Consider the following 14,145-nt stretch of genomic DNA (forward strand, 5'->3'; position numbering starts at 1 on the left):
TAATTGTCAACATCATCTTGAACCTATATACAAACATGAACTAGAAATTCATATCATAGCTGATGAAATGCTTCCCCCCTTTTTATTTGGTAAAAAAAAAAAATGAAACTTTGGCCTGTGAAATCCATACATAAAAATAGTAAATTAATGCCATATCTTTGATTAAAAAAATGTTTTACTTGCTCGTGCGAGCCAAGTTACTATGCGTAAGAACACAACCGTTATGTTTAAAAGAATAATATTTCCTTTTTCTGAATTTATAATATCATAACAAGTACTTCCAATGCCTTACACTTCCCCCAACTTCAATATATATTAATTCTCCTGAATTAAAAAAAACCCAGTATAACTATGTTATTTAAAAGAATTGTTCATAAATTGTCTTTCTCTTCATTGGTCTTCACCAAGTCTAAGTTGTACACCCACTGCATCAATTTTGTTCAAGATAATGTCTGTTGATGTGTCTCTCTTTGATGATGATGCTTCAATCATATCAAGCAATTGTAAGGTGGTGGGATCGTCTGTTTTACTCTTAATGATATTGGCAATTGCTTGGTACAGATAGTATCTAGACTTAACTGTCATTGTATTGCCCTCTGTTGATTGTGGGGTTTTCGTGCCTGGAAGTGCCAAAAAGTGATACTTTAATAGAAGCTCCTCCTTTGAAAATTGAAGCTGTTTCCCGGTGTTTAACTCCAATGCAATGCTAGCATACTCCCAATTGAAATATCTTTGTTCAGGGGTCATGTTTTTCCAGTTCTTCGGGGGCCATTTCACTTCAGCTGGTATGGTAATCAAAGTTACGATTTCTTCTTTTTCCCATTCCCTCCTCCCAGCTGGGAAAAGTGGCATCCCACCTCTCCTTAAAAGTTTGTCTGCTCTTTCACTGGCAGTGTAAAACTGTTCACTTTGCAGGTTCTCTCCTTCCTGTAGTCTCATTGGTTCTGCTTCATTTGACCTGGTTTCTTCTGCTAATCTCTTGGTTTCTGCCTCCTCCTGTCTCCTTAGTTCTTCCTCTTTCATTCTAATTTCCTCATCCTGTTTGTGTTTTTCCCTTCTCTTTTGTTCTGTCTCCTTTAGTCTGACTTCCTCCTCCTGTTTCTGTTTTTCCTGCTTCTTACGTTCTTCCTCCTTATGTCTGATCTCCTCCTGTTCCTGTTTTTCCTTTCTCTTTTGTTCTGCTTCCTTTAGTCTGACTTCCTCCTCCTGTTTCCGTGTTTCCTGCTTCTTATGTTCTTCCTCCTTCCGTTTGATCTCCTCCTGTTCCTGTTTTTCCTTTCTCTTTTGTTCTGCTTCCTTTAATCTGACTTCCTCCTCCTGTTTCCGTGTTTCCTGCTTCTTATGTTCTTCCTCCTTCCGTTTGATATCCTCCTGTTCCTGTTTTTCCTTTAGTCGGACTTCCTCCTCCTGTTTCTGTGTTTCCCGCTTCTTATGTTCTTCCTCTTTCCGTTTGATCTCCTCCTGTTCCTGTTTTTCCGTTCTCTTTTGTCCTTCCTCTGTTAATGTCATTTCCTCATCCTGTTTCTTGTAATCCTTTCCTTTCTTTATTTTCTTTGCCTTCTGTTCCTGGTGGTTAGTCTTTTTCTTTCTTTTCTCTACATATCTCTCTTCTTCTTTCTCGGTCGTCTTTCTACCCTTCTTCTGGCTTGTTGGTTCCTCTAAAATCTCTGGTTCTTCATTGTCGCTGTCGTCTTCCAAAATGATGTCAGATGTTGATGGTGTTTTCAGTGGTGATAGTTGATTTGTGGCGGCTTTTGTCTGTTTTCCTGGGAATAATTCGCCTGATGTTTTTATATCCATTATATACTCCTCCTTTATGGATAATTTCCTAGCCACTACAGGAGCCACTATAGATTTTAGTTTACCGTCTATCGAGACAGAGAAGGTATGTGATCCTGCGTACTTTGTGTTAACTAGTGCTGTCATCCTTCTAATCAGAGCGTCAAGCATTTTTTGGTCTCTAAGAACGGAGTCATTCAAATGGATCATATAAAATCTTATAGAAACTCCAAGGTCCAATTTAAAAATGGCTGTAGAGTCTCCAAGTCCCAAAGTTAGTTGCTGGAGGGCCAGCCCTTCATAAATAGTGGGGCGTGTTGGTGAGTAAGATCCATTGGGTTTCTCCGACTCAACCTCTTCTTCTTGTGTACCTTTTACCATCTCCTTCGGACACTTCCACCCTAGAGTCCATTCCTCTTTCTTTCTGTTGGTGTTGTCCACCCTGTTTAAAAATTCCAGAACCTCAATCCTGGCTTTCATTGCTTCCTGCGAATTCTCATTTGATGGTAGGATTACCTTAGCATATGTCTCTGGGTAGTTTGCCATCCAAAACCCATTGTTTTCGCTCAGGAAGCTATAAGGCATCAGTTCTATTTTACTGCGGTGGTGAGCCATGACATGCTCCTTAAGGTCAACCATCCTCCTGTAGGACTTCTCTTCAGGACACCAAACACAAATGACCGAAAGCCTTTTGTGTGGGGCAGCTGCCAGATGATTTTTCAGTTGTCTCCTTGTCCTAAACGTCATGGGACACAGCCAACACTTTGCCTCAATTTGGGATGATGGTCTCATTCTGAAATTGAATCATCAATTATAAATCCCTCCACCATACAACATATATTAATACAATACATAATATCATGTAGTGTCCTGTAGTGTGACTATATTTGTTTGTGTGTTTAAAATCCTCCCCCCCCCCATATGGCATATGCTGGTAGTAAATGGATCAAGCTAAGTTTCAGTCTAAAAATATGATATCCACCCCCTTGGTCTCCCTATTTCAAAAATCTCAAGCCTCCTCAAGACAGTAAGTTGTCGTTAATTGCTTTCCGCCGCGCAGCTTGCGCATACAAAAAAACGCTTGGCAGTAGTTTAATCTGCCATTCCCCTGGCAGGAAGATTCATCCTTCCCTTACAGCCAATAATATGTCCTGAGAAACAATGGCCATTTGTCTCCCTTACATATTCTTCCAGAGTGGATCCAACTCTAGGAATTCCATCATGACTTTCTCCAGTCTGAGAAAAGTCAAACAGTTACTCTTAAACATAGTAACTCATCAAAACAATTAAAAACGTAACACCTTGTACAACTAATTTCGGCTATTCAAACAACGTTGAAAGGCATCTCAAACCTTCCTACTGGAGAACCAAGTGGGCGGATTCCGTCCTTGATAGGGCAGTAGTCTATCAATGTGGTAGACCTTCCCTGACTGTTTCTTTGACCTTCTCACAAGGTAAGTGATGTCGTCAATTTTCCTTGTAACAACATATGGTCCTTTCCATTTTGATGTCAACTTATGACAAATTCCCTTTTTCTTCGATGCATCATAAAGCCATACAGCTTGACCTACTTGTAATTCGCGCTTTACTGCTTTCAAGTCATAGTGACGTTTTTGATACTCAGAATTCTGCTTAAGATGTTTCCTAGCAAGTACATGCGACTTTGACATTGCGTCCTGTAATTCATTTACATATTTATCTGTTTCAGGGGAAGTGGATTCGTTTGGTCCATCAGGACGTGGAATAACAGCTTCCATAGGAAGAAATATGTTTCTGCCAAACATCATCATGTTAGGGGTCTGTCCTGTACTGGCGTGAACTGATGATCTGTATGCCATCATAACCTGTGGCAAAATCTCATCCCAGTTTCTCTGATCATTTTGACAATAAAATGTTAGCATGCTTAGGAGTGTTCTGTTAAATCTTTCTACGCTTCCGTTGGACTGGGGGTGTTGACTTGTACTTCTAGTTTTGTCAATTTTAAGTAGATCACACAGATCTTGAAACAGCTTTGCTTCGAAAGACCTTCCTTGATCAGAGTGGAGCTGTAATGGTGAACCAAACCTACAAATAAATTCATTCACGATGGTACGGGCAATGGTCAGGGATTCCTGGTCCGGAATAGCATATGCTTCAGTCCATTTAGAAAAGCAGTCGCAAAGGACCAGAACATAGCGGTTTTGTCGTTTTGTTAACGGAAGTGGACCAAGAATATCAATCGCCACACGTTCCATAGGCTCGCCAACCAAGTATTGACCCAATGGAGCCTTGTTCCGCTTCAGTGATTTCCTAGCAGCACACTGGTCACATTCCTTGCAGTACCTTGTGATGGATCTTTTCATAGCTGGCCAGTAAAAGAGTTGCTGGATCCTACTTAGCATTTTATCTGGTCCTAAATGACCTGCAGATGGAACGTCATGAAAATACTTGAAGACTGTCTTTTGGTGTGATTTTGGTACCAGGAGCTGCAATTTGAAGTTGTCTACATCGTCTTTATCAGAACAATAAAATTTTCTATAAAGCATGCCATTGTTTATTGTTAGCCTGTCCCATTGTCGCCATATTGTTTTCTGGAATGATGTTCCTTTTGATACTTGGTCCCAGTCAGGTTTATTTTTCTTTTCTTGAAGATATGTCACAATGAGTGACATGTCTGGGTCTTCCAATTGGCATTGTCTGATACTATCTGGGTCCCATCCATCTATGCAGTAGCCACTTGGTGTAGCACTAGACTGATTACCTGTCTGACTTCTTGTACAGACTCGTACTATTTCTATTCTTGGTGTTGGTTCTTCATTTTCGTGTAACTCCTGGTTAACAAAATCAGTTTCTTCAAGTTGGATTTCGTCTGTTTCATCGTCGCTTGTGTGGTTTCCAGATTCTTGTCTCTCGCATGATTTACAAGGTCTTCTGGACAGAGCATCGGCATTTGAGTGTTTCCTTCCAGCTCTGTGTGTTACTGTCAAATTGTAAGTTCCCAGTTCTTCGAGCCATCTGGCTGTTTGACCAGTGGGTTTCTTTAGATTTTTCATCCATGATACAGCTGCGTTATCTGTGCGCAGCAAAACTTCCTGACCATATAGATAATGATGAAATGTCTTTAGTGCTATAATTACAGCAAGTAGCTCTTTTCGGGTTACACAGTATGCCTGTTCATGTATGTTCATAGATTTGCTCATGTATGCTATAACTCGTTCAAGACCATCTTGAATTTGTGACAACACTGCTCCGACAGCCTTATCACTTGCATCTGTGTCAAGTATGAATGGCAAATTTGGCAGTGGGTAGGCAAGTACAGGTGTACTTGTTAAAGCGCTTTTCAACTGTTGAAATGCCTTTTGACACTCATCATTCCAAGCAAAACGGCTATTCTTTTCACAAATTTTGTGCATTGGTCTTGCAATTGCTGCAAATCCCTTAACAAATCGCCTATAGTAAGAGCAAAGTCCTAAAAAGCTGCGCACCTGTTTTGCAGATTTAGGGACAGGCCAGTCATCTATTGCTTTTGTTTTCTCTAGATCAGTGGAAATTCCCTCCTCGGACACGATATGCCCAAGGAACCTAACTTGTTTTTGAAAGAAAATGCATTTGGCAGGTTTCAATTTAAGATGTGCATTTTGTAGACGTATAAAGATTCTTTCCAGCCTCCCAAGACCCTCTTCAAATGTCGAACTTATTGATATGATGTCGTCCATGTAGAGTAATAGTTCTTTCCACTGTAGCCCTCTGAGAACATTTTCCATCAGACGCTCAAAAGTAGATGGTGAATTTGCAAGTCCAAAGGGCATGACAGTGAACTGGTATAACCCTAAACTTGTCAGAAATGCGGTCTTTTCCTTGTCTTCAGGAGCCATGCCGATTTGCCAAAATCCTGAATTTAAGTCCATTGATCCGAAGAATTTTCCCCCAGCGAGCGAGTCGAGGCACTCGTCTACTCTCGGAATCGGGTAGGAATCTTTTTTCGTGACGTCATTCAAAATTCTGTAATCAACACAGCACCTAGGGCTGCCATTTTTCTTCATTACAAGGACTATATTTGATGCCCAAGGACTAGAAGATGGTTCGATGATTCCTTTGTCCAACATCCGATTGACTTCTGATTTTTCCATCTCTTGCTTTCCAAGTGGCATACGTCTAGATCTCTGCCTAAAGGGTACTGCATTTCCTGTATTTATTCTATGTGTTACAAGGTCTGTCCTCCCTATGTCATCATCTGTCCTTGAAAATACATTTTGGTACTGTGAAAGGAGTCTGGAGAGTTGTTGTCTTTGGTCCTCATTTATATAAGTTGAACTCCTTTTTAATAAGTCAGTAAGATGTTCTGGTATTTCTTCACTAGCTGTAAAGCAATCTTTCTGTAGTGTTCTAATCTGCTCTGGTTTCAAATCATGCTCAGTATATGATTCACATGTTCCTATTGTTTCCTTTTTATACAGTTTAACTTCGTCGTCACCATAGTTGACAACATTAACAAAGTGTACTTGGTCTTGTGTATTTATAATCCCAGGTATGGTTAATGTAGACTTGGCTGTTCCTGTCGTGCCCTCTATTAATCCGTATTCTGTTAAATGATTGACTCCCGGTATTTCTACAGGCATCATAGTACTCGTCATTGGAGGAATTGTCATGTTGTCCTTAATTTCTACTCTGCAAATCATATTTGCCTTCCCTCCAATCCAACATTGTATTTCCTGGTTGTGGATCGTGTGCAAGACCATGCGCTGATAATTTACTTTACTAACTTCCTTTAGTAAGAAATCCTGTCCAAGTATTCCATCCTGATTGATATTGCATATCATAAAATTTTGACTGAAAATTTCTTGACCAAGCATTAGTTCTAAAATGATCGATCCAATGGCAAAAACCTTATTGCCATTAACGTCAAATATTTCGGACTTGTTTGGTACTAAAGAACACCAAACATTTGAAGGCAATTTTTCGTAAACATCAATAGATAATATTGACGCTGTTGAGCCACTGTCAATTAAAAAGTTGACAGGAAACCCAAAAATTAATCCATTTGTATAAAACCCGTTATCCCAATTATCATCTGTTTCCCCTATATGTCCTGTCCGGACATGTTTTTCTCCCTTCATATCAGGCCTTTTATCTTCTGTCACTAGCTCACGACCTATTGAGCCAGCGTTCTGTCGTTTCCCTGGTTGTGATTAAAAGAGGTATTTTGTCTTTGGTTGCCCTGGAAATTCCCTCTAGCTCTTTGGTTGTTTTTGTGTGGACAGTTCCTCATAAAATGGTCTGGGGAGTTACATCCGTAGCATCTGCCAGTATTTGCCCTCTTTGATTCCCGACTTCCATGTCCTTGTTCCAGCTTTGCTATCCTATCTTGTAATTCCTGCAAATTGCTATGGTAATCCTTTTCACTCATGTGTCCTTCGGTGTCCTTTGATTCCACAGCTCTGATCATTGTTGACTTCTTTTTGTCTTGATCCCCCAATATTGATTCATACCTCTCTATTACATCAACAGCGTCTGCTATTGTGTGGCATTCCTTGTCAATACAACGACATTTCATCTCCACAGTTATTACCTTGAATAACTGGTTTAATGCAAGAGACTCCTGCGCTGCTAAGTCAAGGTCATAGTACGCCTTTTGCGCTAGTTGCCTTATATCATCCCCCACCTCAGCTATGCTTTCCCCTGCCATGCGCCTGCGCATCTCTAACTTTGAGAGCCAACGATTTTTGTGTTTTGAACTCCCAAACCTCTGATCTAACTTTTGTGTTAGCATTTGGTATGTGCACCTGTCGCCAGCAGACAAGCTCATGTAGTATGTCCTTGCTTGGCCCCTCAAGCTAGCTGCCAAAAACAACAGTTTTGTACGGTTTCCCCATTGTCCCAATTCAGCGCAGTCCTCAAAATGCGACAAGTATTCCTCCCAACAATCCTTACCAGAGAAGGGCTCAGGTTTAAGTGTTACCTTTGGTGGGCCAATTGGTTGCATATTATGATTACCCCTACCATTCCTATCGTCAAAATCATGTCTCTGATATTCATCCCGTCCTTTATGTCTCTGATCTACTTCATCACCATGACCTTGTAAAATTGATTCCCTATCAAAGTCGTCATTGTCATCAGTGTGTATTTGATCCCCTTGTCCTAAGTCATCTAAATTTAAATCCCTTTCCATACGGAAATTTATTTCAGGGTCTGGGGAGTTCCTACCAGCATCAGCCATATTCTAAATAAAGACTTTATTTTATTTGTTGTTTCATATTTTATAGTTATAATAAATTTTTGTACAGTAAATCCACCACGTCGGGCTTAAACCACGTTTTTAAGTTGACAGGTTATTCCAAGGTTCGTATCCTGGATGCTAATTAGAATTTTAGCATCCCACTTCTGACACCAAATTGTAAGCCACCCGAGAGCATCCTGTCCTATACTCGGTAGTTTACTTTAATAACACTTAAATACAGTGTGTGACTCATGTAGCAACTCTACATTTGTATTAAACTTCCCAAATTACTTGTCAGGTATGGTCTTCGGAATGTTTAATATGTATGTATTGAGCAATCCCTTGTATTCGAGTGTTACTGAGCTAATTTTGTTCCTAACGGCTTTCCATAGTTTTTATGTTTGAACGAGCGTCCTCCAACATCTATTGTTTTCATCAGTGTAAATTCATGTGCTTTTTGTATGTGTCCAAGTTCAATAAAATAAAGTTATCTTTCCAATGTTAACAGTTTTTATTTGTTCACTGTTAAAAGTATGTAACATTATAACATCGTAAAACTATATAAATAAACAGTTGCGTTCAAGTGTACTGAATCATAAATCCTTAAATACATATTTGTGGTGTCCGACGTGGTGGGAGATAGCTTACTGTACAAAAGACGGCTAATTACATATCATTAAACTTCATTATGTTATCCTTATTCTCACCTAAAGGTTATTGTTACTTTATTTGTTTTCCAAGGTTTGAACTTGCCGCCAGCAAAACTTTGGGCTATCTGCCATTGCTGAGTGCTCGCGCGTTTATATACTAAATTGTAATTGTCACGTGACATACTAATCCAATGGAAACTTGTCCTTTCCGGGAAGCCGGAACTATAAAAATTTCAGATAATGAAAAACATGATATACATATCATCTTAAGTTGTCCGAACATTGTCCTTATACATAAAATATCAAAACAAAGCTATAGCATCTGAAATATCGACAAAGAAGCTTGAAATAAACAATCGGACACCACTGCGCGCGCATTGATTTAGCAGACGATCTGCGTAATTACATAATACGTAAATAACATACAACATAGTTCATTTCAACCATCTAAATATTAACAATATATTTGTGTCCGGCAGGGTATACTTATTAAAAATCTTATCTGTGGTATTAAAAATACAATATTAGATCAAATGTCCAGGGGACGAATTGGTATTTAAAGATATCAAAACACATGTTTCGGTCCCCACAAAATGGCAGACGACAAAGTCTCCGTAAATAAACAATTCGATTGAAGTATTTTCCTATGTATATCAGGCATATTAGACGTTTAAATATGAATATTTGGTTACAAGAAATGATCCTTAAATCTGGAATTACATGATATAAAGCATGTAGAAGGTAAGCCATGAGTAATTACATACATTCCCTGCCGTAACACTTGTACAACAAAAATGTAAACAAATGAAAAATTCATTTCACTTCCAGTGTTTTACGCATTAAAAATTTGTTATCCTTGATAATTGTCAACATCATCTTGAACCTATATACAAACATGAACTAGAAATTCATATCATAGCTGATGAAATGCTTCCCCCCTTTTTATTTGGTAAAAAAAAAAAATGAAACTTTGGCCTGTGAAATCCATACATAAAAATAGTAAATTAATGCCATATCTTTGATTAAAAAAATGTTTTACTTGCTCGTGCGAGCCAAGTTACTATGCGTAAGAACACAACCGTTATGTTTAAAAGAATAATATTTCCTTTTTCTGAATTTATAATATCATAACAAGTACTTCCAATGCCTTACAGTATCAAATTTTGGACTTGACATATTATAACTGGACTGACTCTTATTCTGTGCAACAGGCTTACTATCAGTACGCTCATTGCTTTGATTTTTGTAATTTCCACTGGAAGTATTGACATTTTGACCCTTGAAACTTCTTTTATGTGAAAGAGTATAATTATCTGAAATGACAGCTGCATCATGTATTGACTCAACAGTTTTGTCGTCTAAATGTGTTTTTAAGTCTAAATGAACACATAGTTTGAACTCTTCTAATAATATCAATTGTCTTAGGTTATCGAAATTGTTATCTGTTTTCTTTGACGTAAGCCATTTGTCAAATAGATCTTCTTTTTCCCGAGCAAATTCCACATATGTTTGTGAATCAAACTTTTTATAAGATCTAAATTTCTGTCTATATGCTTCTGGTACTAGCTCATAAGCTTTCAAAACTTCCTGTTTTACCGTGTCATAATCGGAACTTTTTTCTGATGGAAGTGCGGAGTATATTTCAGCGGCCTTCCCCTCAAAAACACTTTGCAGCATCGTAGTCCAATACGGCATAGGCCATTTCAAATTGTTAGCAATTTTCTCAAACTGTGGAAAATATTTATCAACTGTTTTTTTCACAAAATTTGGGAACCAAACGTATATTTTTTGCTGCATCAAAATATTCTGATTTTGGCTGGACTTTAGTGTTTCTTTCTTCCTTGACCATTTCAATTTTCATTTTCTCCATCTCTAGCCTTTCCTTCATTTCAAGTTCTTTTAATTTAAATACATCTTCTTTTTCTTTTTTATCCATTTCCAACCTTTCTTTCATTTCCAGTTCTGCCTGTTTTAATTTAAGTTCATCTTCTTTTCTTTTCTCCATCTCTTTCATTTCCAGTTCTTTTAATTTAAATTCATCTTCTTTTCTTATCTCCAGTTCTTTTAATTTGAGTTCATGTTCTAATTCCAGCTGTTTTAATTTAAAGGCGTCAATATTTTCGACCTTAAGTTCAAGAGCCTCTTCACCTAAAATTTCTGCGTCAACTAATTTGTATATAACCAAATTTTTTATAATTTGTTTTCTCATAGATACTTTAAAATCTAATTTCAGATGTTTAGCAAGCAACACTAATTCCTCTTTCTTTAAATTATCAAACCCCTCCAGGTCTGGCGTTTTCAAAAATTTACCGGCATCAAATGCCATTTTGTAGAATTTTGTTGGCTAGTTATAATTAAATACTGGATAAATTTTGAATAAGATATTTTCGTAATCCCGGACGAGCCCCCAATTTCTGTTACGGCCAGAAATCGCCTTTAAATTGTAGCCAACAAAAGACACAAATCAATAATAAAATTTAACAATATTTATTATACAAAAGTTTACAAGAAGTATTACACAAATATTACTGTCAACTTAACTGTCAAAATATGAGTCCAATCTTTTATCTTTATCTGTATCCGGATATCTTTCGGAATCCAATCTGAATATTACGGTCACAATCCAGTATGATGTTGTTTGTAGAATAAAAGTGTCAATCCAAAGGCTATGAATATTAATGTCTATCAATGTCTAAGTCCAAATCCAAGAGTTTAACTTTAGTGTCTGTATATATATATATAGTGTTGTCATGGAAAATTCTAGAACACTCTATAATGGAACATTGTGGAAAATCCTGGAAAGTTACAACGGAAGTTTCTGGAATAACGTAGAAGTTTAAATTACGCATCTTTTATAAGGATCATTCTAGAAAGTTCCAATCATTCCTAAACTGCACAGTTATAAGATTATTTGGTAAACAACTATCAGGCCATACAACACAAATTAGGCCAACATAAATAAATACAATAATTACAATATCATAACAGCATGATGTTCAAAATCCAACATGATCTAATAGACATAGATAGGCACCAATATCAGACGCCAAACGATAGCCGGACCAGAGGTAAAAACTGCTTCTTCCAAGAAAGGGCCACAACAGACGCCTTCATACAATCATTTTTTCCAAGGACCATTAGAGAATGGAACCAAGCCAACATAAGCAACATCAGCTGACACAGTTGATGGATTCAGAGCTGCCCTGAAGGCATGCTCTGCTAAAATTAAGACAGTAACATCCTGTACATACAGTCAGGGGTACTACTTGTACAAGTGTATTTTATTTACTTGAAGAAGTAAAAAAAAATATACACATATAAGTAAATTTTTAGGATACTTATACAAGTGAATTTTATTTACTTGTATAGGTAAAAAAAAATTGGCTTAGTTGTGTCCCTTGGGCATTCAGAATTTTTTACTTGTATAAGTAAAAAAATCATCCTTTCTTCTTTTCTTGAATTCTTAAGATTTCTTTGCTCTAATAGAATTTTAAATTGTGTACCCTTTACAGATGTCTTTTCTAATCATTTAAGTGTAATTTCATGGACAATGAAAATCCCATTTGTCTGTTATCTTCATAACACTGCTCATTTACAAGCCCCAAAGGAGCAGTTTTTGATTGCCTTGCACAAATATACAAGATCTTTGCTCAATCAGTTTCTTTGATGAATTAAAGAGATGAAACATTGAACTTTAATGAAAAAATTTGAGCAAACCTGGGAAAAATCATTAAATGCATGATTTTACATCGCAAAACTTGAGGATTTTTGTGGGATTGTAAGAAAAATTTACTTATACAAGTAAATTTTTTAGAAACATAAGGGGAGATTATTCAAACATTATTTATTTACTTATATGTGTATATTTTTTTTTACTTCTTTAAGTAAATAAAATACACTTGTACAAGTAGTACCCCTGACTGACATAGTTCTAATTGTATACATGTATATATATATAGAGAGAGAACGTTTCTGTGTTGTCCGACATTGCGTTAGTTTTCGCAGGACCTCATACATTTAAATTTGAATTCGGTTCCTTACCTGGAAGAAGAAGAAGACCAGAATTTTTTCTCTTCAACAGGAGGATGGGAGGAGATCCCTGAAAACGGGATTATTGTACCCCTGTCTGGAGGTTCATACGTATGTGATTAGCTATCGGTCATAAACTTTTCACTAGGTCAAATTTCGTACAATTTTTTTTTTTATATAATTTTTACTAATTTAAATGAAGATCAAAGTTTCCCAAAAAAAGAAGATTTTTACATAGAAAAATGTTCGCGCTAGAAAGATCCAAAGCAGCTGTATTTCGTTGCCAGATGAAATAATCAAAGCACCAAAGGGTGCTATAGGCAGTTAATCAAAAACCCAAAGGCAAACTTGGCAAAGTTCAGATGAATAGTGTAAAGAATTAGTCAATTATTTATCTCAGGCATTGTTCTCAGCTATTTCTAAAGTATCAAATACTGCTTGTACAGTAATGTTTATGCTATTTCTAAAGTATCAAATACTGCTTGTACAGTAATGTTTATGTTATGCAATCCTACCACTTTCAAGTTATTTCCAATTTATATTTATAAATATTCAATGTTTGAGATTATACACATACACTGTCCTATGTTAGGGGAGAGTTTTGTGCCAGTTAAGATGTTTAAGCCGCCACATTCTGTATGCACCTGTCCATAGTGAGGACCCACTAATGCAGGGCTTTCCCATGAAATTGAAGTAGAAAGCTCAATTAAAATTATAGGCGGCTGTAACGTGCATTCAGCGAAGCCAGACGCCAACCAAGCTGTAAGCTTGGTGCCTTACGGCAGGTGGTCTGGGGCCCCTCAAGGCCCCCAGAAGCTCTGGCATAAATAGAGCATGAAATCCTGCATTCTCGCAATCTCCTGGCACCTAATTTCATCTTTCAACTGACCATTTTTTATGTATGAAATTTAAGAAAGAAATAAAAATCTCAAAGAAATTTCATTTTTTTTATGTTATAGTTTTTTATTTTTATTACCTTATGCTTAAAATTCATTAACTTTTAAAGGAGTTTTATTTATATAATAATCCGGTTTGTTATAAATCTTGATCGATTTATTTTGCATAACTACGTGCATTTGTAAACAAATGACCCCCCTCTTCTCTCTAAAGACTGTTACGCGTATTTAAATCATACAATTATTTCTCAAGCATTGACAGAAAATTGATATATCCTCTGATTTTCTTTTTTTTTTTTTGTTGTAAACTGTTCAATAAGTCTGATACATAAATCATTTGGAAATGTTATTTATTTGAGGTCGAGTCGACAATATTCTACTTTCGTTTTTGACCTTGATTCTCTGAACACCACGTGGGCTTTGAAAAATGAACTTCAAAAGATACTGTTTTCCAGATTTTGAACAATATGATCTACTACACTTTCGTTAATTTGTCTGATAGTATTCCATAACATAAGATTGTCATCCTATCTGATTGTCTTCACGTTTTAAAAGCCAAAAAAAAAGCCAACGAGTTAATGCCCATCGGAACGTC

At 36.9% G+C, this 14,145-nt stretch overlaps 2 protein-coding genes across 4 annotated transcripts in view; both read right to left on the bottom strand.

The window, feature by feature from the left end:
* The window catches only part of LOC143068796 (zinc finger CCCH domain-containing protein 14-like), a 57,080-nt gene that overhangs the window by 41,636 nt on the left and 1,299 nt on the right, over window positions 1–14,145 (bottom strand). The window lies entirely within an intron of this gene.
* Window positions 225–2,816, bottom strand: LOC143068797 (uncharacterized). Its single transcript, XM_076243100.1, has one exon. The coding sequence runs from the start codon at window positions 2,569–2,571 to the stop codon at window positions 391–393; it is 2,181 nt and encodes a 726-aa protein (XP_076099215.1). The 5' UTR covers window positions 2,572–2,816; the 3' UTR covers window positions 225–390.

This window comes from Mytilus galloprovincialis, chromosome 3, assembly GCF_965363235.1.
Source record: "Mytilus galloprovincialis chromosome 3, xbMytGall1.hap1.1, whole genome shotgun sequence".
NCBI lineage: Eukaryota > Metazoa > Mollusca > Bivalvia > Mytilida > Mytilidae > Mytilus > Mytilus galloprovincialis.

What these genes read in the sequence shown, in the direction of transcription:
- LOC143068797 (XM_076243100.1), bottom strand. Translation starts at nt 2,571, where the DNA reads ATGAGACCATCATCCCAAATTGAGGCAAAGTGTTGGCTGTGTCCCATG.